Source organism: Crotalus tigris, unplaced genomic scaffold (assembly GCF_016545835.1).
Source record: "Crotalus tigris isolate CLP2741 ecotype Arizona unplaced genomic scaffold, ASM1654583v1 scf7180000017833.3397121, whole genome shotgun sequence".
Taxonomy (NCBI): domain Eukaryota; kingdom Metazoa; phylum Chordata; class Lepidosauria; order Squamata; family Viperidae; genus Crotalus; species Crotalus tigris.
Genome location: NW_024096661.1, coordinates 746,839 through 770,974, shown reverse-complemented (window position 1 = coordinate 770,974; position 24,136 = coordinate 746,839). Strand labels below are relative to the sequence as shown.

General features: G+C 39.6%; 1 protein-coding gene across 2 annotated transcripts; it reads right to left on the bottom strand.

The window, feature by feature from the left end:
- Positions 1–3,238: 3,238 nt before the first annotated feature.
- Positions 3,239–23,871, bottom strand: HTR1E (5-hydroxytryptamine receptor 1E). Of its 2 annotated transcripts, none has more exons than XM_039343076.1 (2): positions 23,769–23,871; positions 3,239–4,719 (listed from the first exon to the last, which is right to left on the bottom strand). In XM_039343076.1, the coding sequence occupies exon 2, from the start codon at positions 4,583–4,585 to the stop codon at positions 3,491–3,493; it is 1,095 nt and encodes a 364-aa protein (XP_039199010.1). In that variant the 5' UTR covers positions 4,586–4,719; positions 23,769–23,871; the 3' UTR covers positions 3,239–3,490. The 2 variants fall into 2 exon arrangements, with proteins under 2 accessions (XP_039199010.1, XP_039199009.1); XM_039343075.1 differs by lacking the exon at positions 23,769–23,871 and adding an exon at positions 23,224–23,349.
- Positions 23,872–24,136: the final 265 nt, after the last annotated feature.

The following is a 24,136-nucleotide window of genomic DNA, read 5'->3' as shown; positions in this document are numbered from 1 at the left end:
AGATGCTATAACACCCTAGTTTGTACTGACTATTTCGGAAAGGATGGGTCTATCTTCAAAGGAGTTCTCCTGTGTGATTCCATCTTCCTTTCCTGGATATGTTCATAGATTTAGTTTATCCCAATTTATCTATTTATCTACAGGTAGTCCTCGAGTTTCAACCCTAATGGAGCCTGCTCACCAAGTTCATGACGGTCTAAAATCAGATCACCCATATGATCAACCCAATTTTATGACCTTTTTTGTGGTGGTTGTAAAGCGACACTCTAGCTGTTAAGCAAACCAGTGATTTGTTATGGGTGTGGTTTTGCCAATGACTGGAAATAAATGGGGGGGGGGGGAAGAGAATTGTACTGAAATAATTATTGTTCTTAAATGCCCTCATTGATCCCTAAATATTCAACTGTTTCTGGCGTCATTTCACTCCACTCTGTTCTGTCTTTTACCCTTTCCCGAATTCCCTATACATTCTTGAAAATTGAATGGGATTCAGTCAGCCAATATTAGCATTAATTTCTGGTGAATCAATGTTACTGTCTGATTGATGGTTTTAGATCACCATCTAGTGGAGGAACTCATAACTGAATTTGCACTTATATATGAACGAAGCTAAGCAATAAGAGAGAAGAAAAAAAAAAGGGGGGGGGGGAGGAGAATAAAAGCTAAGTGAAGAGAGGTAATCAGGCCAGTCCTTTGTTTAGTATACATCAGGGGTAGTCAACCTTGGCTCTTTTATGACTCGTGGACTTCAACTCCCAGAATTCCCGAGGCAGCTGTGCTGGCTCAGGAATTCTGGGAGTTGAAGTCCATGAGTCATAAAAGAGCCAAGGTTGACTACCCCTGGTATACATCAATGGCAGACTTGAAAGGGATATCAATGACAGCCTTTCTTGGGAAAATGAAAAAAAAAAAAAAAAACATGCCAGAACCATCCCAGAAGATAAACTTCTTCTCAAGTGCTCTGCAGTGTATCAACACCAGTGGGCCCCTGACCTTAAAAAGACTGTACTTAATTATCAAAAGAAAATGTAATGAAAGTGCATGAATTTTGCCTTACCTACATTATCTCAACCTTTTCCAATCTCAAGCTTTCATGATGTTTTGAGTTACTAATCCCATTATCCCCAGAAATATTGCCTATACATTTCTGGCTGGGAAGATGAGAATTGTAATCACATGCATTTACGAACAGGGCCAGGGTGTGTGTGTGAGACACAATGTATATGATGTCATTTAAATGCTCAACAGGCACATCAGACACTGGGACGTAAGCAATAGGGGGTATTTGGGTAATGGCATTGCCATGGGCATGTTATTATTTTTTAGTCATTTATGGCAGGGGTCCTCAACCTGTGGGCCATGAAGGGATTTGCAACCAGGCCGCAGAAATGACTGGTGAGTATACATACTCAGGCATCCTCATTTGCGTGGTTAAAGTCAAAAAGGGAAGAATACTTCATGCTCATCCTCTTCTGCAGAAAGAAAACCAGACTGCAAACCCATTGAACAGAACTCATAATGTAATGCATTGCAACATAGCCATCCAAAGATTGCATTAATTCCATTTTACACTTCTAGACAAATCATCACAACTGAAACATATTAATGTGGGACAGGACAGAGGAATACCACATGGATGTCATTCTACTTAGCACATTTGTTTATTTTGCCTTAAATCCAGGGGTACTTCCTGTGAAGATATTTTTTAAAACTCTCTACCTTAAAATTAGGTTTAACCAGTTAAATCCAGGGGTACTTCCTGTGAAGATATTTTTTAAAACTCTCTACCTTAAAATTAGGTTTAACCAGCTCTCAGTATCATGTGCTCCAAATTACACACAATCCAGCCTTCTAAGATGAGCTTACATATTCTAGATATCAGTGAGATTATTTCACTTGAGTCAATTCTTTGGAAACTAAATGTTATGTTGTTTCCTCTGGATACTCAAAATCTTTATTGGCATATTTTTAATTGATCGTCTGAATAAGCTCTTCAAAATCATACCTGAACAGCTCTTCAAAATGTCGCTTACTATCAGTGGCTTTCATTGGTTGAAATGGTCAGAAAGGAGGAAGTAACTTCACCTGTTATTATCATCACTTTTAAAGAAACCGTTATGTACTCAGATGAAATTTTAATTGCGTAATCTCAAACCATCTAGCAGAGAATAAACATGGTCTTCGTTTTAATCATATATAACCTTAAGCCTGATGTTAATTAGCAGTTTGAAAGAGTAGTGATGCCAAAGAGCAGGATCAAAGATTATGTTGTTACTGAATATTACAGTTTACATAGCAGTTGCCAAAGCTTTCAGCACAGATGTGAAAGCAGCTGTAAAGAACAATTAGCACAATTTCTGAACCTGCAGCAACGTTATCTCATAATGAATGAAAATAATATGTAGCTTTTAATACCGTGTATCAACTCCTTAATTCCAGAAGGATCTATGACAGACATGTCAAACTGCCGGCCCGTGGGCCAGATGTGTCACATCGAAACTGTGCCCACCCCAGTGCCGGCAATGGGGAAAAAGTCGCGATACTTCACGTAACGTCACGTGACATCGCGAGTTTGACATGCTTGATCTATGACATTATAAAGGCCAATTATAATCATTTTAAGTTCTTAGAATTGCCATAACTTTTTTAGGCATTTGGCAATTCCTCAAAAAAACCCTAACAGCACATGGTCAGTATTTATTCAGATTTAATATCTTGCATGTTTATTACAACCTCATCTAATGTGGTGCCCTCTAGCTCCGGAATGCCTTGACCATCATAAGTCAAGGACTACCTATAACGTTGTAAAAAAGACAAGGTCTGATCTTCTGAAGACGCAGCTTCATTTGTGGGTGAAGATCCTCATTGGGCTCAATGGATGCTGTTCTTTCACTTTTCTACCCAGCTTTTAGTGTGTGCATGTGGATTCACAAATAATATACCATAGTATGCTGTTTTGTATTTATAAGGAGAAGCAGGGAAAGGGAATTTTATCCAATCTGGTTCAAAGTAAAGCCATAGACCTAAAGAGGAGAGGTGAAGGAGGCATTGACTTTCCATTCTGAATAACGTTTAACCTACTGAAATTCAAGGCAGGTCTCATAAATCAGCTGGGGAAGCAAATGAGCAGGCCATCATGGGCACAGATGAATGTCCATAATTCAATGGCCTCAAGACACCTTGGGTCTTTTATTGTGCATTTTTTCACACGGAAAAAAGGAGAAAGCAAAAGTGCCGATAATAAAGTGTATTCGAAACTCATAGAATAGAAACTCACATACTCATGATACAAGGAGGTAGAAACACGTTTGACAGATTTACAGGCAAAAGAGAAAAATTAAGCTGAAAGCTAAGCAAAATGGAAATGTCCTTTTTTTTATAAGCCAACTTTTCTTCCTATAAAAGAAAACAAGGTTTCTAGAGGAAGTTGTTTCTTTCCACATATTGTAGTTAAGACCAGTAAAGTCAAATGACATTATTCAGGGTTGTTTTAAGGGTGTTCCCAACACTTAATGAGTTTTTTAAAGGCAAATTTAAAATCTTCATTAAAACTAGTATACAGCAGAGGATTGATTAAAGAATTCACATAGCCAAGCCATGTCAAAAAGTGAGCAACTTCTGATGACACGGTGCTTATCCTGAGGCCCACAATGAGCTCCTTAATAAAAAAGGGCAACCAAGACAAAATGAATGCACCTAAAATGAGGCCAAGGATGCGTGCAGCCTTTCTCTCCCTTACGCTGGAAATCTGTTGGCGGTCTCCAACCAAATCTGGATCGTTGTCAAAAGGAGGGCTCCTTGCTGAAAACTGGATTCTGTCAAATTCCGTGGTTGGATCGGACATGGATAAGTCTGAAATGCAAAAGGTCTGTGTGAGTTTACAACTGGCAAAAGAATTCTGGCTGTCGGTGCTTCTACTACTGAGATGCCTGCTTGACCCACGTTTTTGGTACAGGCTCTTTGCTGCATGATAAATTCTGTAGTAGACGATCAGAATGAGGGTCAGCGGGATATAAAACGCTCCAAATGTGGAATATATGGTGTAAATGACATGACTGTGTTGGATTTGGCAGTCACTGGAATTGCTGTTGCTAGGGTGGTTTCGCCAAAACAATGGAGGCACTGAGATAAAAATCGATATTGCCCATACCGTGCAGATCATAATACCAGCTCTCTTGGCAGTCCTTTTCCTGGCATATTCAATAGCATCTGTAATTGCCCAGTATCTATCCAAGGCAATGACACAAAGGTGGAGAATTGAGCATGTGCAGCAGGTCATGTCTATGCTCAGCCACACCTCACAGAGGAAATATCCCAAGGTCCATCGGTCCATCACTATATAGGCAATGCTCAAGGGCATCACCAGAATAGCAACAAGCAGATCTGTAAGCGCCAGCGAGCATATTAGGTAGTTGGCTGGCTGGTGGAGCTTCTTCGTTGTGCAGATTGCCGAAATGACAGAAGAATTCAGTAGCATGGTCAGGGTTGTAATTATGGAGAGAGACAAGGTAATTAGCAAATTTTCAGTGACAGTTTTAGGTTTCGTAGCCACGTTGGCTTCTGGAGTAAAGTTAGTATGATTCATCTTCTGTGGCCTTCTGGGAGTCGGGGTTAAAATTTCTCCATTCCAAGATTACCACAAGCGCTCCAGATTTGAAATTTGACATCCATACTTCCCATGTGTTCCAGACTGAAGCACTTTGTTAGCTTTCTGATTTCCTGGAAGATGAAATATACTTATTAATACTAGATCATCTGGCTTTATTTATTTTTTACAATGTTAAAAACTACTTCTGTTTAAATTTTAAACTTTAAAAGAACATGTAACCCAAGGGCAACAAAATATAGCACAAATTAAACCAATATGCCAAACTTTTAAAAGTGAATTAATGCCAACAACACTGAAGAAGCTAAGCAGTGGTGGGATTCAAATATGTGAAAAACTGGTTCTCTGTGTGGATGCCGTTTCTGAAAGTCCATTCTGGGCCTGGGCAACAAAAAGTCAGCTATCGGTTCTGCCGAAGTGGTGCGAACTGGCTGAATTTCACCACTGAAGCTAAGCAATAAAATTCTGATCAGTGATTCACTGGAAAAGCTTGGAGGGGCAAGAAAGATCTTTTAGGCACTATAATTTAAGTGACTGATCCTGTGGGTCAACACAGTGATGACCTGCCATTACAATTCTTATGGCCCACTATGTCATGATGTCACTTAAATCTGTTGTCACATGTTCCGACTAAAGAAGCACTTCAAAGAACTTTCAGGCATGTTTCCTAAAGTCTTTATTTGCAGAGCTACAATTTTTGCCGGTCACCATGTTGGACTGGTTAATGCCAGAATCTGAACTTCCTGTCGCTGGCATCAAGCTTTCCTTGCTCAACCCCTCCCTTCTCATGCAGTCACAGGTCACATTATCCAATTAGTGAGAAGGTCAAACGTTTACTTCCTCTTTCTTTCCCGGGCTTTTTCCCCGCTCAGTCTAAGCTAAGTATTAACCCAATAAATGCCAGACAGTTTTGCATATTGTCAAAGCAAGAATATACAGTATTTGCAGCATTGACATCTGTGTTGTACTGTAGATTCTGATAAAGTTAAATATGATGTTACTAGACCAAGGGTAGGCAACCTTGGCTCTTTTATGACTTTTATAGCTGGCTCAGGAATTCTGGGAGTTGAAGTCCACAAGTCTCATAAAAGAGCCAAGGTTGCCTGCCCCCTGTACTAGACAAATGTTGCCTCATAATGTTATATAATATAGTAGTTGTGTTTCACATTTTTCCTTCACAAGTCAAATAAACTGATCTTTCAGACTAGCTAACATATTACAAATATATTTATCTTCCTTCCATTGGCTTCTTCAGAAGCAAATTGTTTGAGAAAATTATACTAATTCAGTTCAGTTACTTACTCAAGATTCACACAAAAGAAGAGGCACAACAATCAAATTAGCTTCTACTGGGTTAATACAGAATTTACCACATTGTGGAAGAATTCTGTCCTTCAAATAGTTGTTTATAGTTTTTTTATCTCAAATCATTAATTAAAATATTTAGATCTGTTTTCTGCCCATAGTCAATTGTATTGAAATGCATGGCTACAGAAATTAAACAAATGAACAAACAAACACATCTTAAGCTCAAGTCACTTCAGGCTTGAATCTTACTACTGTAAGAAGCAAAGTTTAAGAAGTTTCCATGAAACCACTGTTAAAAATCTATTGGATTGGAATTGAAATTGAACCCTTTGTATTTGGAATGTTTGTTCTTTGGGGAGGAACCAATTACTTCATTGGAAAAGCTCAAACTAGATTTATTTATTTATTTTTTACTAAATCCATCTATAAATAATAAATGATGATGAGAATTAATTTCACCTCATAAGAATTGACATTATTTTCAACGGGCAAAGATAAAATAAGATTTTTAAAAACTTGAATGGAGAGTTCTTGGTAAAGGAAAACAAAATAGAATTTTTTTCTACTTACACATTTTCTCTAACAGTTTTGAGAAAATAATTATGCTCCATGTCAGGGGTGGGTAACTATAGTCCTTTTATGACTTGTGGACTTCAACACCCAGAATTCCTGAGCCAACCGTGCTGGCTCAGGAATTCTGGGAATTGAAGTCCACAAGTCATAAAGGGGTCATGGTTCCTACATAGCTCTGTGATTTAATGTCTTTCCCTGCAATATCTGAGTTAATGAAACCAGGGTTGTAGGTCAAAGGGCACAGATTCTTAGCACTTCCAGTAACAATTTGTAAATAAGGTAATGAGAATTTTTTTTTTGCATGTGATACAATAACATCAATTGGTATTGATTAATGATTGTTCAATCATTCAGTTACTTCTGATCACTAATTAAGATCAATAGAAATCATTTCACCAAAGTAGTGATTTCTTTTAAGTGTCATCAATGGTAGTACACAAAATGCTGCTTTCTGTCTACTCCTTTTTGGACTGCCTTTGATTTTTCAAGCATCAATAGGCTTCACATTAATAAATAAATGTTTTGGAGGCATAATCAAATTTTGAAAATGGTCATCCCCCTCAAAGAGGAAATCTGGGTGGTATACAATAAAATATTAAAAATATAAAAACCATATCTAAAATTTAAAAAAGAGGAAAGCTTTAAGCTTTGTGTTCACTGTTGGTGATTCCAGTGGGTTTTTTTTCATTTAGTATTTAATTGATATTTTTTTGTTATGCCCCCTAGTATTTTCAACAATACTCTCCAGCTCCTCAGTTCAAAGGCATCAATTCCTTTTCGTTCAGCCTTATGACAGTCCAATTTCACAATTATATGTTACAACTGGGGAAACCGTGGATTTAACAACACATACTGTATCTTTGTTGAGGAGGTCATACAGCTCCCACTTTTTTTGTCTAGATCTATGATAGTCTTTCTCCCAAGTAGCAGATGCGAAAATTTTATATATCTTGCTGCTTTTGTTTACAGAAGAAAAAGTGTTTCTCATTTTACCTCATTTTACTTTACCTTATATTGCTGTGCTATTTATATCACTGTATTCACTTGTGGTCATCTTTTGTTTTAGGGGGAAAAAAACCATCCTCCATATTTTTCTTTCTTCTTGCTTTCTATCCTTAAAATTCTCCTTTCTATCCCTAAAATTCTGCTTTCACACCATTATTCTAATATATCTTCAATAACGCGGGATCTTTCCCTGGCTGCTTAAAACTTCAGATAATTCACCTCTCAGATAGAACTCAGTTAAGATTAATGCATTGGACTACAAGTATAGATAATCTGAATGTCTTCCTGTTTACACTTATCAAAGCTAATTTAATATGTTTAACTCAATACGTACTGAGAATAGTTGCTTCTAGTATTGATCGTAAGTGCTAATAGCACAATTTCCTCATCATTAATGCTCATCAAGATGTTCCCTCTGTTATCCTTTTCATAATTTCCTTTCATTGTTTGCATTGTCCTACTGGCTGTAAGGCTTCTCCATGTACAAGAAAATGTGTTTAAATTTGTATCAAAATGCTGTATGAGGAGGAAGACAAGTTGCACAAGTTGCACCAGGCAAGTTGCACCCAATTCTAGGGAATTTTAAGGTAAAGTGTGTATGCTGCCTGTGTGTGCTGTTAATTTTTCTTAAGACAGACATCACTATTTCATGACTGCAGTCACCATCCTTATGTATGTTTTAGCCAGGAAGATAAATTAGTACTCCTCATATTCTTGGCTTAGCATTGTTCGTTAATACAGGTGGTCCTCAACTTACGACCACAATTGAGCACAAATTTTCTGTTGCTAATTGAGACCTTTGTAAAGTGAGTTTTGTCCCTTTTTATGACCAGTTTTTAAGTGAATCACTGCACTTGATAAGCTAGTAACCTGATTGTTAAGTGAACCTCATTGATTTTGCTTGTCAGAAGGTTGCAAAAAGGTGATCACGTGACCTTGGGACACAGAAAGGGTCATAAATATGAACCAGTCGCCAAAGGTCTGAATTTTGATCGCATGATCACGGGGATTCTGCAAAGGTTGTCACTGCGAAAAACGGTCATAAGTGACATTTTTCAGTGATGTAACTTTGAATGGTAAGTCGAGGACTAGCTGAATAGCTTTTTAATACTGTGGGGCAGATCAGATTTTGCACCGCAATGTCAAAAAAACCCAGTGCTATGTTTAAAAATGGCTCTGAATATTTTGTATCGGTTTTTCATTCAGTTTAATGACAGGCTATCCAGGACGATGTTCTTCCTGTTATTGAGTGATGGAATCCACATGAAGTAGAGAAGAGATTTTGCTTTTTTTTTTTTTCCATTGTGCAGTTTTCCTTCCAAAGCTCTGCAGCCACTCTGGCTTCCCTCAACTATTTAAAGCAGTGGTTCTCAACCTGTGGGTCGGGACCCCATTTGGGGTCGAACAACCATTTCACGGGGGTCGCCAAACAACGCAGTCCACCATTTTTTCCCTTTTTCCTTAGCTGTGCTACTCCCTTTTATTCTATTGGCTTTTGAAAGCCAATAGAATAGACTCTCTTGAATAGAGTCTAATTCTATTGGCTTTCAAAAGCCAATAGGAATTGTCCAGGCTGTCTCTGCCCTGCTGAGCCCGCCAAAAGTCCCATTCTGCAAACGGTGCTGCACCAGTTGAGTAGTCCTCGACTTACGACCGGTTGGGGGTCGCGGCATTAAAAAGGTTGAGAACCACTGATTTAAAGCATCTATATTGGTGCCTATTTAATATTGAGTTCTGGGTTGTTCCCAATCAGCAATTAAAATAACACGCTAAAAACAACATAGTATTATATTAAATTTATTAAAATGATTTCAAAAAAATCTCAATGGAGGACCTCATGAGGGAGCTCTTCTTTATCAGACTGGGGAGAGTCGGTAGGCAAAGTGAGTAGCCTTACAGGGGAAGAAAACAAAATACTATGAGAAGTATACTTACATTCTGAATGTGTGTTTGTATCCACACCCATAAATATTCATTTTTTGCTCTGCATAGCCTCTTGCATTTTTGTTTAAACCCACTATGTTCCATGCTTCTTTTATTAATAACCAATGAGAAAAAGGAAGCAAAGGGAAAAAAGATAAGAGAGCTGCAGAAAACAAGCCATCAATCGGCATCATTTGGAGCCGACAAAACAGAAATAAACTAAAGAAAGGGTTGTGTGGCCAGTGCAAATACAGAAGGTTTTCTTTCCCTGGGAAAGAAACTGAAATTGTCAACAAAACTAAAGTGCACAAGGCTGGAATAAACTGTGAACTGTCATTCTAAGCACGGATCCCATGATCCACGAAGATGGAAGGAGGATGTTGGAAAAGCTGAGATTGTCCCCCCCAAAAAACTCTTCACAATCTCATCCCTCCCATTAATTCATTTGGCTAATGGAGGAGAAGGGTGTTCTTTTTTTTCTCTATACAGGTAATCTTTGACTTACATCCATTGTTCTTTGACTTACATCCATTGTGACTATTCAAACATAAAACGATGCTGAACAAAGGGGATTCATGAATGGTCCTCAGACTTCTGGCTGTCACAGCAAGCCATGGTCACATGAGTGTAATTTCCCATGTTCCCTGCCAGCTTCCCATAAGCAAACTGGGGAAGCAGCTGGAAGTTGCATTGTCATGAAATTTTTCCTTAATCCCCTGCACAATGCTAGATTAACTGTAGCAACTGGGATTGCCAGAATTGCCATTGCTAAATCACATGAGGTCATACTTTAGAACCATGTCACTGAGCGAGGGCAATTCCAGACCCAGTAGTCATTGTTAATGGAGAATTAGCAATAGCACTTAGACTTATAAACTGCTTACAGCTCTAAATGGTTTACAGAGTCAGCCTATGGCCCCCAGCAATCTGGCTTCTCATTGTATTGACCTCAAAAGAAGGGAAGGCTGAATCCACCTTGAGCTGGTCAGGATTGAACTGCCGAACTGCTGGCAGTCGGCAGTCAGCAGTAGTAGCCTGCAGTACGGCATTCTAACCACTGAGTCACCAGGGCTCTCACCTGTACTTTTCTTCCTTTTTTGGTATGTGTATTGTGGACATGTGAATGGATGGTTTGTGTGCATGTGGAATACGCTTCAGTAAAACAGTTAAACAGTAGGTAAGTCATGCTGCTCTGCTCAGACACTTCACAACAGATCCCTAGACATTTTATAACAATACATTCAAAACACTGCAAAAATGATTTATAAGAAACCATCCTGCGAAAAAGAGAAAAACTGAAATCACTTTGAAAAAGAGAACATTTTAAACACTTCAAGACCCCCTTTGCTATAGCATTAACCAGAAACCACATGACAACTATATAAAAATCGATAGCAAATTATAAAGCAGGAATCAATTTAAGCCAGACTGTTGGAAGCCATTGAGTACAATAGGTTTTCAATATATATAATTCCACATGCCCAGTGGGACTGCAATGAAAATAACTGGCATAGTTTTTATAAGAGAGCTTTTTGGGAATCCATGTGAAGTGCTGATATGCTGGGATTGTATACTTAGTCTCCATGTTTCATTGCTGTATTTTAGCCGAATGTGCTTTTCCAGACCACAGCCTTGTCATTGTGTTTGAACTTTTTTATATCACTTCCCTCTTGTACATATGTAAATACAGGAACAGGCGTTGAATTTCTGTGAAGCTAACCCAAATGTTGAGCTTTAAAGCTTGATTTTGGAAATGATTTTGTTCCTTCTGCTACTGCAGGGCTCTGGTGCCACATTCTCACTTTGCAATTTCACTAAGACTTGATTTTGAAACTGACTGAGGTATGCCTGCATATACATCCTTGCACAGAGCAAGGAGATAATTTCCGTGATGCAACACATGGAATTGGGTATGTCTAGTTTAATGAAGAGAAGGATGAGGGGGGACATGATAGCAGTGTTCCAATGTCTCAGAGGTTGCCACGAAGAAGAGGGAGTCAAGCTATTTTCCAAGGCGCCTGAAGGCAGGACAAGAAGCAACGGATGGAAATTAATCAAGGAGAGAAGCAGCCTAGAACTAAGGAGAAACTTCCTGACAGTTAGAACAATTAACCAGTGGAACAACCTGCCTCCAGAAGCTGTGAATGCAGTGAACATGGATTAAAAAATTGTAAAAGAATTATGGGTCACTAACTTTAAGGTTACTGGGACATGCCCTTCAGATTTTTTTTAATCAACAGCTTGTGTTTGCTGCATATGTACTGTGCTTTGAGATATTGAATATCCAAATAGAGCAGGTGGATACAATAACTTCAAATGTTTGCTTTACATCTTCTTATCACCTTCTCACGCAGGAATGATAACCATTCACACCTATACATTATAGTGCCATATTAACCATTATACATTTATTTAGTGCGAGCCTTGCAATAAGCAGTGTACACTTCTCATGACTTTTTAATTCCTCTGAGTTAGAATCCAAGCCATAAACACACCATTAATATATATGGTATTCTACTTACTGTAACTAAATATTTCATAACTTTACAGATGGCTGTATTTTAAATATGACACTTATCTTTCCCCTACAGATCTTCCACAGCATCTTTCTCTTATTGATTAAACACATGCCAAATACAAATATTTAACTCAGAACTGGAAAATCTGAGTGATTCATCTTGGGGAAAGTAATGTGATCTAAATTAATACAGAAATAATAATCATGCTGTGTAAATTAAACATGAGCAAATACACTCTGTTTTTATCAGAGTTAATATTTGCATCTTGGTTATTGCTTTTGCTTTTTGTATGGATTTTCTGAGTCCCATGTTTGTACGATATGCTCTATTTACATCCAAATAAGATTCTCTGACATCCAAAATAAATACCCCAGCTTTCGGAATTAGAAACATAATGAAAGTTATAGCCCTAGCCTAGAAAATTGCCTATATAAAATGACATTATACACAGAACATTTTGTTTAGACCTAATACCCCCAATATTTAAATTTTGGGAGAAGAGGAGGACAGGCACACATTACTGTAGCCTATCTTTGTTTTCTGTTTCTTTTAGGTAGATAGGGTTACCTATAACAGACAAGGACATGCCTATAAGAGTTCTGAAAAACTCTGAAAAGCAAGTTGAAAGTAACTTATAAGCCATCACATGTTCTAGTTATTTAAATATACAAAATAATATTTTATACAAAGCAAATCAATCATGTGATCTTTATAGGTCATTCTGAAAATATCTAAAACAAGATTATACCCACAGGCCCTAATGTATCCCCAGTCATCTCCTTAGTGCCATCAGATTCTTTCTTCCAATTGACCTTTAAAATTTGTTTTACAGAATGAATGAAGGAATAAATGATTAAGTAAATAAATAGGAAACAGATACACTGCATCCTGAGACGGTGGGTGGGGAGATAGTTAATCTGATATCAAAGAAATGTTCTGTGCCAGGCCAGGCCTATGAGGATAGCTATTTTATCACCAGACAAGACCGCCCCTTGACAGCCATTTTATTTAAATATGCCCATCACATACTTGAATTGTGCCTTTGGCTCAACAAGGTGTAAGGTTTTCCACTTAGCCTCACAATTGCCCCAGCGTTACTCACGAATTTAAAAAAGCCAAAGAAAGTCCTGAGCTGAGGTTTCAACAAAGATTACAACTTTATTTTGATCAAAACAGAGAGGGGCTGCCTGATTCCTCTTCGTGGCTGGTAGAGGAATGAAGGCAGCCACCAAAAAAGATGTCTTCCACCTTTTATACCTTTCCAGAAAAAAAAGATCAGATCTTGGGTACCAGGCATAAGATGGCACAAAAAAATAATTCTTAGATGATGACTCATACACAGCAACCCAGGCTCCATCCGTAACTCCTTTTCCCCCTCCCCTTACTTTGCTCTTTTCATATAAGCAATCACCTGTACCTACAGCATGAAGCCCTTACTTTTCCAATATATATATAAAGCATCTGATCAAGCAATTAACTATAAAATAATGATTACAAAATAACAAAACAATGATTACATGATAACACTATAAGTATCAATATAAAATGGTTACTATATATAAAATAAATGCTAATGTCAAACTTAAACACACTAAAATCATAAGCACAATAAAATCCCTTCAAAGGGTTGCCTAACAATGCTATGTAGTCCATGTTTCTCAACCTAAACAATGTTAAGATGCATGGATTTCAACTCTCCTCATTCTCCAATTTGGGGAGCTGAAGTTCACAAACCAACACTGTTGAGGTTTAGAAACACTGTGTAGAGCTTTGAAATCAAAGGCAAAAATATGAGAATATAAGAGCTCTTAGTGCCTGATTGCTCTTCTGAAAACGGTCTTTTCCTGGAATTACAAGTTACCTGCACAGGTCAATCCTATGATCCTAGGAAAAAGAGGATTTGCAGGCAGGGGCTTCCATGTGCTTTGAAGCGCATTATTGCCTCTCAAAAGCTCTATTTCCATCCACTAGGGTAGCGAACCTATGGCACGCGTGCCAGAGGTGGTACTCAGAGCCCTCTCTGTGGGCACATGCGTCATGCCCCGGAGATGGCAACTGTCCCTCTTCAATCAGCTGCCCGGTAACTCGTCAAGGTCCCACATGGCCGGCTGCATCCCAGCACCCATGCACTCACTGGCTTCTGTCCAGGGGCTGATGGTGTCAGGTAGCCATTGCCCCAGCCCCTGCTTCACCTTGCCCTGTGACAATGGCACCCCCGCATTGCCTCGCCTTGCCTCGCCCCACAGGACGAGCCTCCTACCCACCGCCCCACCTGCCAGAGACTCCCTGGATCTCCCCCAACTCTGCCCAGCCCCCACAGACGTTCCTCCCCATGAGCAACATTGAGGTGATCATGCCCACCTTGGCCACACCCACCCAATCTGCCATGACCACCAAAGCCACACCCACCTGGCACCCAGCGATAAATAAGTGAGTTTTGGTTTGCAGTTTGGGCATTTGGTCTCTTAAAGGTTCGCCATCACTGCACTAGGGTACATAATTGTATCCTTAGTCCCCCTACATGGGAGAACTGAGCATAAAAATAATGTCTAATATCACAATCAATGTAACTTATCAATGCATAATTTGGGTTGAAATTTTAGTCTCATGTTGCTATACAAGCTAACCTGCAGGTCCCACGAACCTGACCACTATATAATCAAATACCTTTTTTTCTTCTATAATTCAGAATGATAACAATATTACACTGCTGGCGTTTCACAGAAAGCTGAAATTTGGGGTTTCCTAAGGGACCCCTGGGAAGCTTATAGCCAAATGAATACTGGAAGCAATGTAACAATAGGTTTATGCTGCAAGCAATAATATGTCCACATACCAGGAAATACTTTTAACTGAACTCAATGGAACTTTACTTCTGAGTTATTGTGCATAGAATGGTATTGTACTTTGTTTCTACAATGCACAGTCTCCAAATTTTGTTATGCATTTGAGAAATGCAACAAAACATTGAAAACTAAAAATTGTATACAATTTTCTAAGTTAATAAAGATTGTCAAGGTCAGAATTTGACAAAAAGCTTTTCCTGTATCTATTTTGTATCTTATAGCACAAGGATCCCTACATTGTGAGGAAGAGGGAACCATGTACAGATTTATGTTATCTACTATAAGGAAAGCTGGACCAAGATGTAGCAAAGCTCTACACACATCCCAGCATTTCTTAAACTGGGTTCCACGGTACAAGCAATCTGCAGGTGTGCCCTGAGCTCTTGTGGGAATCATTAAACCTTGCCTGTCGAGTGCTTCTCTGCTGCTCAACTTGTTTTCCACACAAAGTGCCATTGAAATCTTCATTAAGGCAATTCAACATATCACTGTGACTTAAGAGGGAAAATTGCAGAAAGCTTAGTGGCAAATTATCTTCCAGCAACACATCCAGCTGCTTCATAGCAATGAAAATGTCTTCTGTACCCATGCAAGTTTCTGTGCTCCAAACTTTGAGCTCCTAAAAGAATGGCAAGTTATAAATCTAATATGTAAATAAATGCCAGAGAGGACAGAATGACCATTGAAGGTTTACACAGCACCTACAGCTCCACTGAAAAGTCCTGAGACAGCCAGGGTTAGCCTTTGAGCAAAAGAGGTCCAACAATTCCATCTCTGACTGCTATGCTGTGGCATCTATTTACATTGTCCAGCTTCTCAACAAAGGTCCCGCCCCCAAAGCTTGCTGCTTTGTGCTGCTATTGTTTAGGTCAGGGGTGGAGAATCTTGACTCTTTCATGACTTGTGGACTTCAACTCCCAGAATTCCTGAATCATCCATGCAACCATCATAAGTACGAACTGGTCGCCAAGCCTCTGAATTCTGATCACGTGACCGTGGGGATGTTGCAACAGTCATAAATAACTTTTTCAGTGTCCTTGTAACTTCAACCTGTCACTAAACGAATGCCTGTAAGCCATTAAAATGGTTGTCTATACAACTGATTAACTTTTCTTTCCTAATGAGATAGTCTTCTCTTTTTGATATAAGGCATTATCATACTTTTGGTGATTTGATGATTTCTCTTCCCTCATCAAGCAGAAATTGTAATCAGTCCCTCAAATGCTATATTCTCTTCCTGAAGTGAAAAAGAGAGAAAAGAAAATGATTTGCCAAGAGGCTATAATACCTAAAAGAGCTTTGCATCCCTGAAAAGATGAATGTAGAGACAGACTGAAAAAAACCAGAGAAGCAACTAGTAAAATAGAATCCCTAACTGCACATGTTTATTCAAGTGTCTCCATGGATTTTAAATCTTCTGTTGAGCTTTCCTTTTTATGTGCATACAATCATCCAATACCAGTTACCTCATTTATGACCAGCAAGCATGATTTTGCTTCCATTCATTCAAAGAATGCATATGGATATCCTAACGGCAACACATTTGTCAGAAAATATCAGTTGAGCTAAGAAAGCTTATCTCTCAGTGACATCCTGGTGATATATTATTTTGACCAAATGAATCATTTTGTCACCAGGAAAACAAATTCAAATTGAATTATTTCAAAACCTTAACAGGCAAGCTATTAAGATATAATTGTCTTCATGTTGATTTATAATCTCTCTGAATCCCAACAATTTGGGTTGTCAAGGCAATGGAAGCTCATATTCACCTTGAAGTTCTCTCTCGCTGTGTGTGTGTTTTTTTTAATGTTCCTATGACTGGCCTTTTAAATTCAGAATATCTAATGGTTTCAACCCTTTCTGTATCAAATGGATATTGTTGTTGTTTTAGCCAAATCATTTAAAATACCCCATAATATTGTACAATACAGAGGTCCCAACTTATGACTGTTCGTGTAACAATGGTTCAAAGTTACAAAAGCTTGGGAAAAAAGTTATTTATGACCTGTACTTGTACTTATGTGCACCTGCCCCCCTACAATCACATGATCACAACTGAGGTGCTGGGCAACTGGTTTGCATTTACGACCATTTGCAGCATCCTTGACAAAATAGGCCCATTGGGGAAACTAGATTTTGTTTAATAATCATGTGATTGATGACCATGATTGACTTAACGACCCTGGTGATTTGCTACCAACCTCCATTAAAAATTTTAAAATCAGGTCCAACTCAATTTACATAATAATAATAATAATAATAATAATAATAATAACAACAACAACAACAACTTGCAATGGAAATTCTGATCTCAAGTGTGATTGTAAGCCGAGGATTACTTGTAATCAATAGCTGTCTGATTCCTAAGGAAACTATTCCCCTCACAGTCTCTTTTGCTGGTTGCATGAGTCCAGATCCAACACTCCAGCTCTGCCTTCTCCAGCCTATTGGTCTTCAAAAGTGTTGGGTAATCATTCCATTCTAAGGTCACGCCCTCACCCAGCACACCCAGCTCCTACTTTCCTGCGATTCTAGAAACAGATTAATTCATTTCGATGCACTTTTGATCTTTGCTGACTTTGGGTGCCTATCTTGAGTTGTTTAAATTGGGATTTTATTTTAGGTTTTGTTTTTTTTATTTTTTTTTAAAGGAAAGGGTCACTGACCATTGTTTATTTATGGTTTCTTTTGGTTGATATTTGCTTGCCACCCACATCCATTTGGGATCAGGGGTGGTGTTAAGTGGGAGGGGGCATGGTGGCTCAGCAGTTAAGATGCTGGGCTTGTCAGATGGAAAGCTCCATGCAATGCGGTGAGCTCCCACCCTCACCCCAGTTCCTGCCAAACTAGCAGTTTGAAAGCATACAAATGCAAGTAGATAAATAGGTACCACATTGGTGGGAAGGTAACAGCGCCCCATGATGTCTTGCTGGCCACATGACTGTGGAAATGTCTTTGGACAGCACTGGCTCAGTGGCCTTGAAATGGAGATGAGCACCACCCCCTATACCTGGCAAAGACTAGGAGTAAAATCTGCAGGGACTCCTTTTTTTTCCCCCCTTGGGTGTACTGAAAAATAAATAAATAACAGCATCTGATTGTGGAGTCCCGATTTCTATAGTCAGTCTCTCTCTCTCTCTCTCTCTCTCTCTCTCTCTCTCTCTCTCTCTCTCTCTCTCTCTCTCTCTCTCTCCCTCCCTCCCTCCTTCCCTCCCTCCCTCCCTCCCTCCCTCCCCCATTGGGTGCCATAAACCTTTCTTTTTCTTTCCTTTAATTTTTAAAAAGCATTTGTCCTGCAGATAAAAAGCTATAGACCTTCATTCCTTCAGAAAACCCCTAGAAAATAAGACTATCATGGAAGTAGAAAAAAAAACTTCTTTGATTTATTGCTTTGTTTGTAAAGTTGTTGAGTGCTAAAATTATGGGGGCTCCAATTTATGGAATCCTGTGTATTGTACCTGGAGTCTTAAAAGTATGAGCAAAAGTGTTGGCAACCTAGAAAATATGTAAACATGTTCACTCTCCATTTGTAGAGATTGTAGATTCTACTTTCACTGCAAAGCAGAGTACAGAACAGGGATCTAAGACCATAATCTAATCTGACAAGTCTATTTAACTCAATGAAACATACATTGACTAAAGAGACCTGGATCAAGTGCCATGACAACCTAAATCCGAGTAACATTGTTTCATTGGTTTTTGTCAAGGGCAGGACTGAGAAGACTTGGAACTATTCACGGTTCCACATAATTCTTTATTTTTTTTTTTAAAAAAAAGAAGTCATGAAAGCATATTTGAATATGGAAAATGCTAAGATGCAAACAACACACGTCTAATTTTTCTAACTACAGTTTGCTGCTGGGGTCACCAGGATTAGATCTCAAAGGGTTAAACTTGACCATATCTTTGAGCTATTGGGGACTTTCATTGGATTATGAAGTTTTCATCGTTTTCATAATTTCAAGAATGCTTTTGCCCACATGAATGAGTTCATGAAATCACCAGGAGCAAAGCTTGACTTACAGGAGCCCTGAGATTTTAATTTCAAGACGGGTTATGTTTGGTGCCAAAGAGAACCACCCATTTCCAAAAGTTGAAAAGGTTGCTGGACCTCTCCTATCTTTAGCAGGGCTTTCTCAAGGCGAGGCTTTTTGAAAGAAGTAGGATGAGGGCCTAGGCCTTTGGAATATTGCTTTCAGTTGCTCCAAAGCAGGGATGTCAAACTGCTGGCCCACAGGCCGTTTGCCTCATATGGAGGCCGCACCCAACCCAGCTCTGGCAAGGCAAAAAAAGTCGTGATACATCGCGACACGTCACGTGACATGGCAAATTTGACACCTGTGCTCCAAAGGAACAATGGAAGGGCCTTACTGAGGGACTAAAAATCAGACCAATTAGTTCATATAATGGTAAGATAGGCCTCACACCTGTCAGCAGGCTACAAGCTAGCCATGACATAATCAATGTATCTCTGGTGGTTGAATCCTATCATTATCATTCAGTGGGAGAAACACGGGGCAGTTTGGACTATACGATGCCAAGCTTCTCTGAGCAACTGTAGCTCACAAAAAAATGGCAGATTGTGAAGCTATTTGATTCAGTTGGAAAAATATTCCCTGTGCTATTGTTGATGAGGGCCACCACCCTATCCTTTTGCAGGGAAACTCTCTTTTTTTTTAAAACAGCTTGTAGATGCTAGATGAGCTAATACAGAAATCAATGCAACGATTATGGGAAAAGCAATCAAGAACCAAGAATTGCTAAGGAAAACTGAGAACACTTCAGGGAGAATTTGTGTCCAAAAGGTTTACTGCTGGGCAGTTTGTTGGAAGTCTTCCCTATTTTTCTTCGCTACTTACATAGCTAGCCTCTCGCCCAATCCATTACTTTTACTCATTTTTTTAAAAAATACATCATACAGTATATTGTTTTGCAGAAGTACCCTTCCCCCCCCTTTTTCAAGGAGTTAACTCATTAAAATACAACAATTCTAAAAGCAATTGCATTTTTTCAGGCTTGTGCAGAAATCTGGAATAAATGGTCTTAATAAATAGCATAGAGATGCTCTGTTCTGAAGCCCTTCTTCCAGTTTTGTTTTGAACTATGCACAACCCCATTTTCTTTCGCGCGCACACACATACACACACAAAATGGGGAAGGGGGAATTCCTACTTTAGCTATTTGGCACCCACAAGTGAATCCACCAGAGCTTTTTTCATGACCCTGATGTGCCTCTTAACAATGGCTTGCACTTGGCTACTTATTTAGCTTACAGCCACAGCAAACCATACCCTGGCTAGCTAGATGCCAAGTGTCCATCTTCAAGTGAACCAGGTATTCTCGTATAGCAGTAGTCAGAATCTTGAACAAGCCACAGTCAAGGTCCAAGGGACAACAATAGTATAAGGACAAAAAATCACGATCCAAAAAAGAAAATCAAAACTCTGAAACCTTCAGTATTTACTTCAGACATTGCTCCCGCAATCACCAAGCCTGATGATTTTATAAAAGATTTTTATCATCTTAACTCTCAGAGCCTTACCCAAAGAACATTCTTAGGCAATCTTTTTTTTTTTAGCCAAGTCCTTATGGTAAGCTTTAAATCAGGATTTATACGATGGACCTGCACTGTCAGATGTTGCAGTTTCTTAGAATGGAAAGGTGATTTAGATCTTCTCTCTGCATATTTCCATCCTGAGCACCATCCAGTTTGATAAGCCTCTTCTGGGTGCCTGCAGTCTCCTTGTCACTCAAACTTTCTCTCAGGAACTCCTAGCTTGGGGAGTTCTACCTCTTTTTCAGAAAACACATCAGTCAGGGAACCATAACAGCAGTATAGATGGACCTTCTGCATTAGTCTCATCCATCTATAACCTTCACAGGATTGTTCTGCATCCAGATATGCTTATGCACAAGTAGTTAAGCATGTAAATCACAAGAGGGTTGCAAATGAAAGGTAATCAGTAAATGCTATGAACATAATAGGGCAACTGTACATCAAACACCTCATTTAGAAGTATTCTCATTTTTCAACATGTATATGGCATCTTCTCCTATCCCACATGTTTATCAGGAAGATAAATATTTGCAGTGCAGTGAATGGAACTGTAAAGTGTAAATCACTACATGCCTATTGCACCACTTCAGTGTTACCCAAACACCATTAATAAGCACATCTTAGAAACATTCCAATCTTCCTGGAGAAGCTGAAGCTTTAAGTGCTTATAACAATCCAGTTTTTATCTGACCTTCATGATCCAAGTTATTTACATCCCCTGGATAGAAACTGTTGTTTGATATACCCTTAACATCTAGCATTTTCCAAGGAGGATATCCAAAGAGTGTCATGCGTGATAATTTATTATCTAAATTCTCTAGCAGAATGCATGATAAGCTTTAGAAATGCTTTAAATATTTCTTTCATGTATACAAAGGGAGAAATCAAATTGAAATTAAGAACTTTATGGAATTAAAATTTGATTTTGCCCCATTCTTATCCAAAGGCAGACTCTTATGATGTGGTCCAGAAGTTGCCATGTGTAACAGCTGGTGGCTTTGTATTAGTAAGTTCTTTTATTCTGTGCCTAAAGATACATCTGGTCAATTTATTATGGATGTATATTTATGTGCAAATGTACATCTGAAGCAATTAGACATGCAGCTGGATTAGGATAACTTTAAACAATGAAAATTTTAATTAGAGGAAAGCTTCAGAGATCTATATTAAAGTCCCCTTTCACCCCTAAAATTCACTGCATGGGATTAGACCAGTTATCAATGGCTTTTACACAACATCCTTTAGCACATTTTATTGAATAAAACAAAATTGGCTGGGTTTGCAATACATACTAAGCTAAAAACAGGGTGTATATGCTAACATATCAATTGTTTGTAAATGCTAAAGCAAAGCTACACTAGCCATGTCAAAAGTTTCAACAGAGAGGTTCATCATAAGCCTTGCGGTCTTTCAGTGATGTGCCAGGTGTTACACACAAACAGCTGTGAATGTCTTCAGCCTAAGAATGAAATGTGACTCCATTTAGATTTAAAGGAAATTAAAAATAGTATGATGACTCTCTAATTATGCTTCCCTCCCCCTTTTGACATATCAGACATCAGGAAGATGCATCAAAAGCTTTTGGGAGGCCATATAGCTTTAGGAATCGTGAATAAGTCTCTAATGATTATCAAGCAAACAGTAGCCAACATCTCACAAAATGCCTTTGTCCTTTTTTGGGTTGAGGATATTGAAGATAGTCCATATGTGCTTTGAATGCCACCCGTTAAGCAATATGTACCGCAATGGTACCACATCTGTCCATTTACCAACATGACATTATTATCATCCAATGTCTTGGTTTTCGTAACTCTAAAGAATACCCCTCTGTAATACATTACAGAAAAACAATAAAGATGTCCACTCAGTTCAAATGTCAATTGTAATCATCTTTGGAAAGATAGCTAGGTTCATAGCTTTAAAATACATTTTTAAAATACAATGATTTCTTTAAAAAAAAACTTTTTTCGATTGTAGTCCTAAATATAGGGCTAGGAGACTCAATCCTCACACCCAAAGGGATTGATTGAGACTTAACTGGGATTGTAGGGCAGCATTTGATCACCATTTGGGCAAACTTCACAGCTGTCCATCAGTAATCCTTCTGGTATTTAAATACCAATGGAAGTGTGTATTAATGTTTGTTTAGGAGAAACACAACCTTTTCAATATAAGACATATGCACAAATGTAGATATGACATAGAAGGGCCACTTTTAAATATAGATGTGGGTTTTACTCTAAGTCACAGTTTAATGCTGATCTTTGAAATAAGTGAAAAACAAAAATAACTAATACTTATATTGTGGTAACATCTCTCCCTCTCCTGCAAAGAAAGGAAGGAAGGAAGGAAGGAAGGAAGGAAGGAAGGAAGGAAGGAAGGAAAGAAAGAAAGAAAGAAAGAAAGAAAGAAAGAAAGAAAGAAAGAAAGAAAGAAAGAAAGAAAGAAACATTGAAGGATTCCTTTGGAGCCATCTGGATTTGTTAGCCATAATAATCCACAACTTGTCAGTTTGCTGGATTCATGCAGTGCATTGATGTATAAACCAAGAGGTATATACAGACACACTTTTATAGATACATATTCAGGTTGCAACTGGCTGAAAAATAAATGCCACCCAACCCCACTCCCTTGTTGCCTATGGAAATCCTCAACCAAGAAGCTGAACTGAAGAAGGCTCTTAGGTGAGAAACAAAACAAGAAAAGGACAAAAAACAAAACAAAGAACAAAGAACAAAACAAGGAAGTCCAGTTGCCTTTTAGAAAAAGCACCTTTGGGACCACTCCCTTGTTGTTTTACCAGACTTCGCCATATGAATATATTAGCCTCTCCCTCAATTTAATCTTGGACAAGATCTCGCCTGCCAAAATAAAAACCATCACCAGAGGCAACTGCTGGAGTTCGCGCGCCGCTTCCATTCCAGGCTCCTTCGACGGTCCGCTTTTCCTGCGTCTCCCAACCGCTTGTTAGACGCTCTTCTTCCGCGCCTCGCAGGCTGCGAGGTTCAGAGCATCCGCGGTCGAGACCGGCTCCGCCGTTTCTTTTGCACGGCGGCTCGATCTTGGGAAGAAAACCCCAACCTCGCCTCCTCTCCCTAGCGCAAGCTCTCTCGCTCGTTTCTCGAAGGCTGCCAGGTCAAAGCGCTTCTCTCCCTCCACGCGCTGTTGCAACAGCTCTCTAGACGAAGCCCCGCTTTACAGCGAAGGGGGCTGTGGGCGAGATGGGCACCGACGTCTTCCAGCTCCCAACTCGCACGGCGGATCCCACCCGAGTTTTGCTTCGGGGATCAGCGCTCGCCCCGATCTCCTTGGGTGGTGCTCCAGCTTAGAGGGGGTACCGCCTTCTCCCTTATACAACGCCCTTCCCCAAGCAGCAGTCCCCCTCCCATCCGCTCTGGATCCTCTCACACTTCAGCCGCGACACTCACCTTGGGGCCAATTCTGCCCTGGTCGCGTCTCCCCTGCGGGACAGACGCGAGGCGCTTCCGAAGGCAGGGCCGCCCCATCGCCCCGAGGTGTTTTTTCGCCTCGGACGTCCCCCCGGCTTCGACTGCTCAAAGAGCGCGGCGGCTCCTCCGGGCGCCCCCGAGGAAGTCAACGAGGCTCTCCACTGGGCACCTCGTTCAGATCCACCCGGAGGAGAGATTCTCGGGATGCAACCGCGCCATCTAACCCCGGCTCCAAGAAGGAGCCCGCCAGTCCCGAGCGGTGTCCGGCCAGCTGGAGACGAAGAAAGGCACCAAAGTACCGGAGACGATTTCCGACGCAGGAAGAGGACTGAAATGCCGACCGTGGC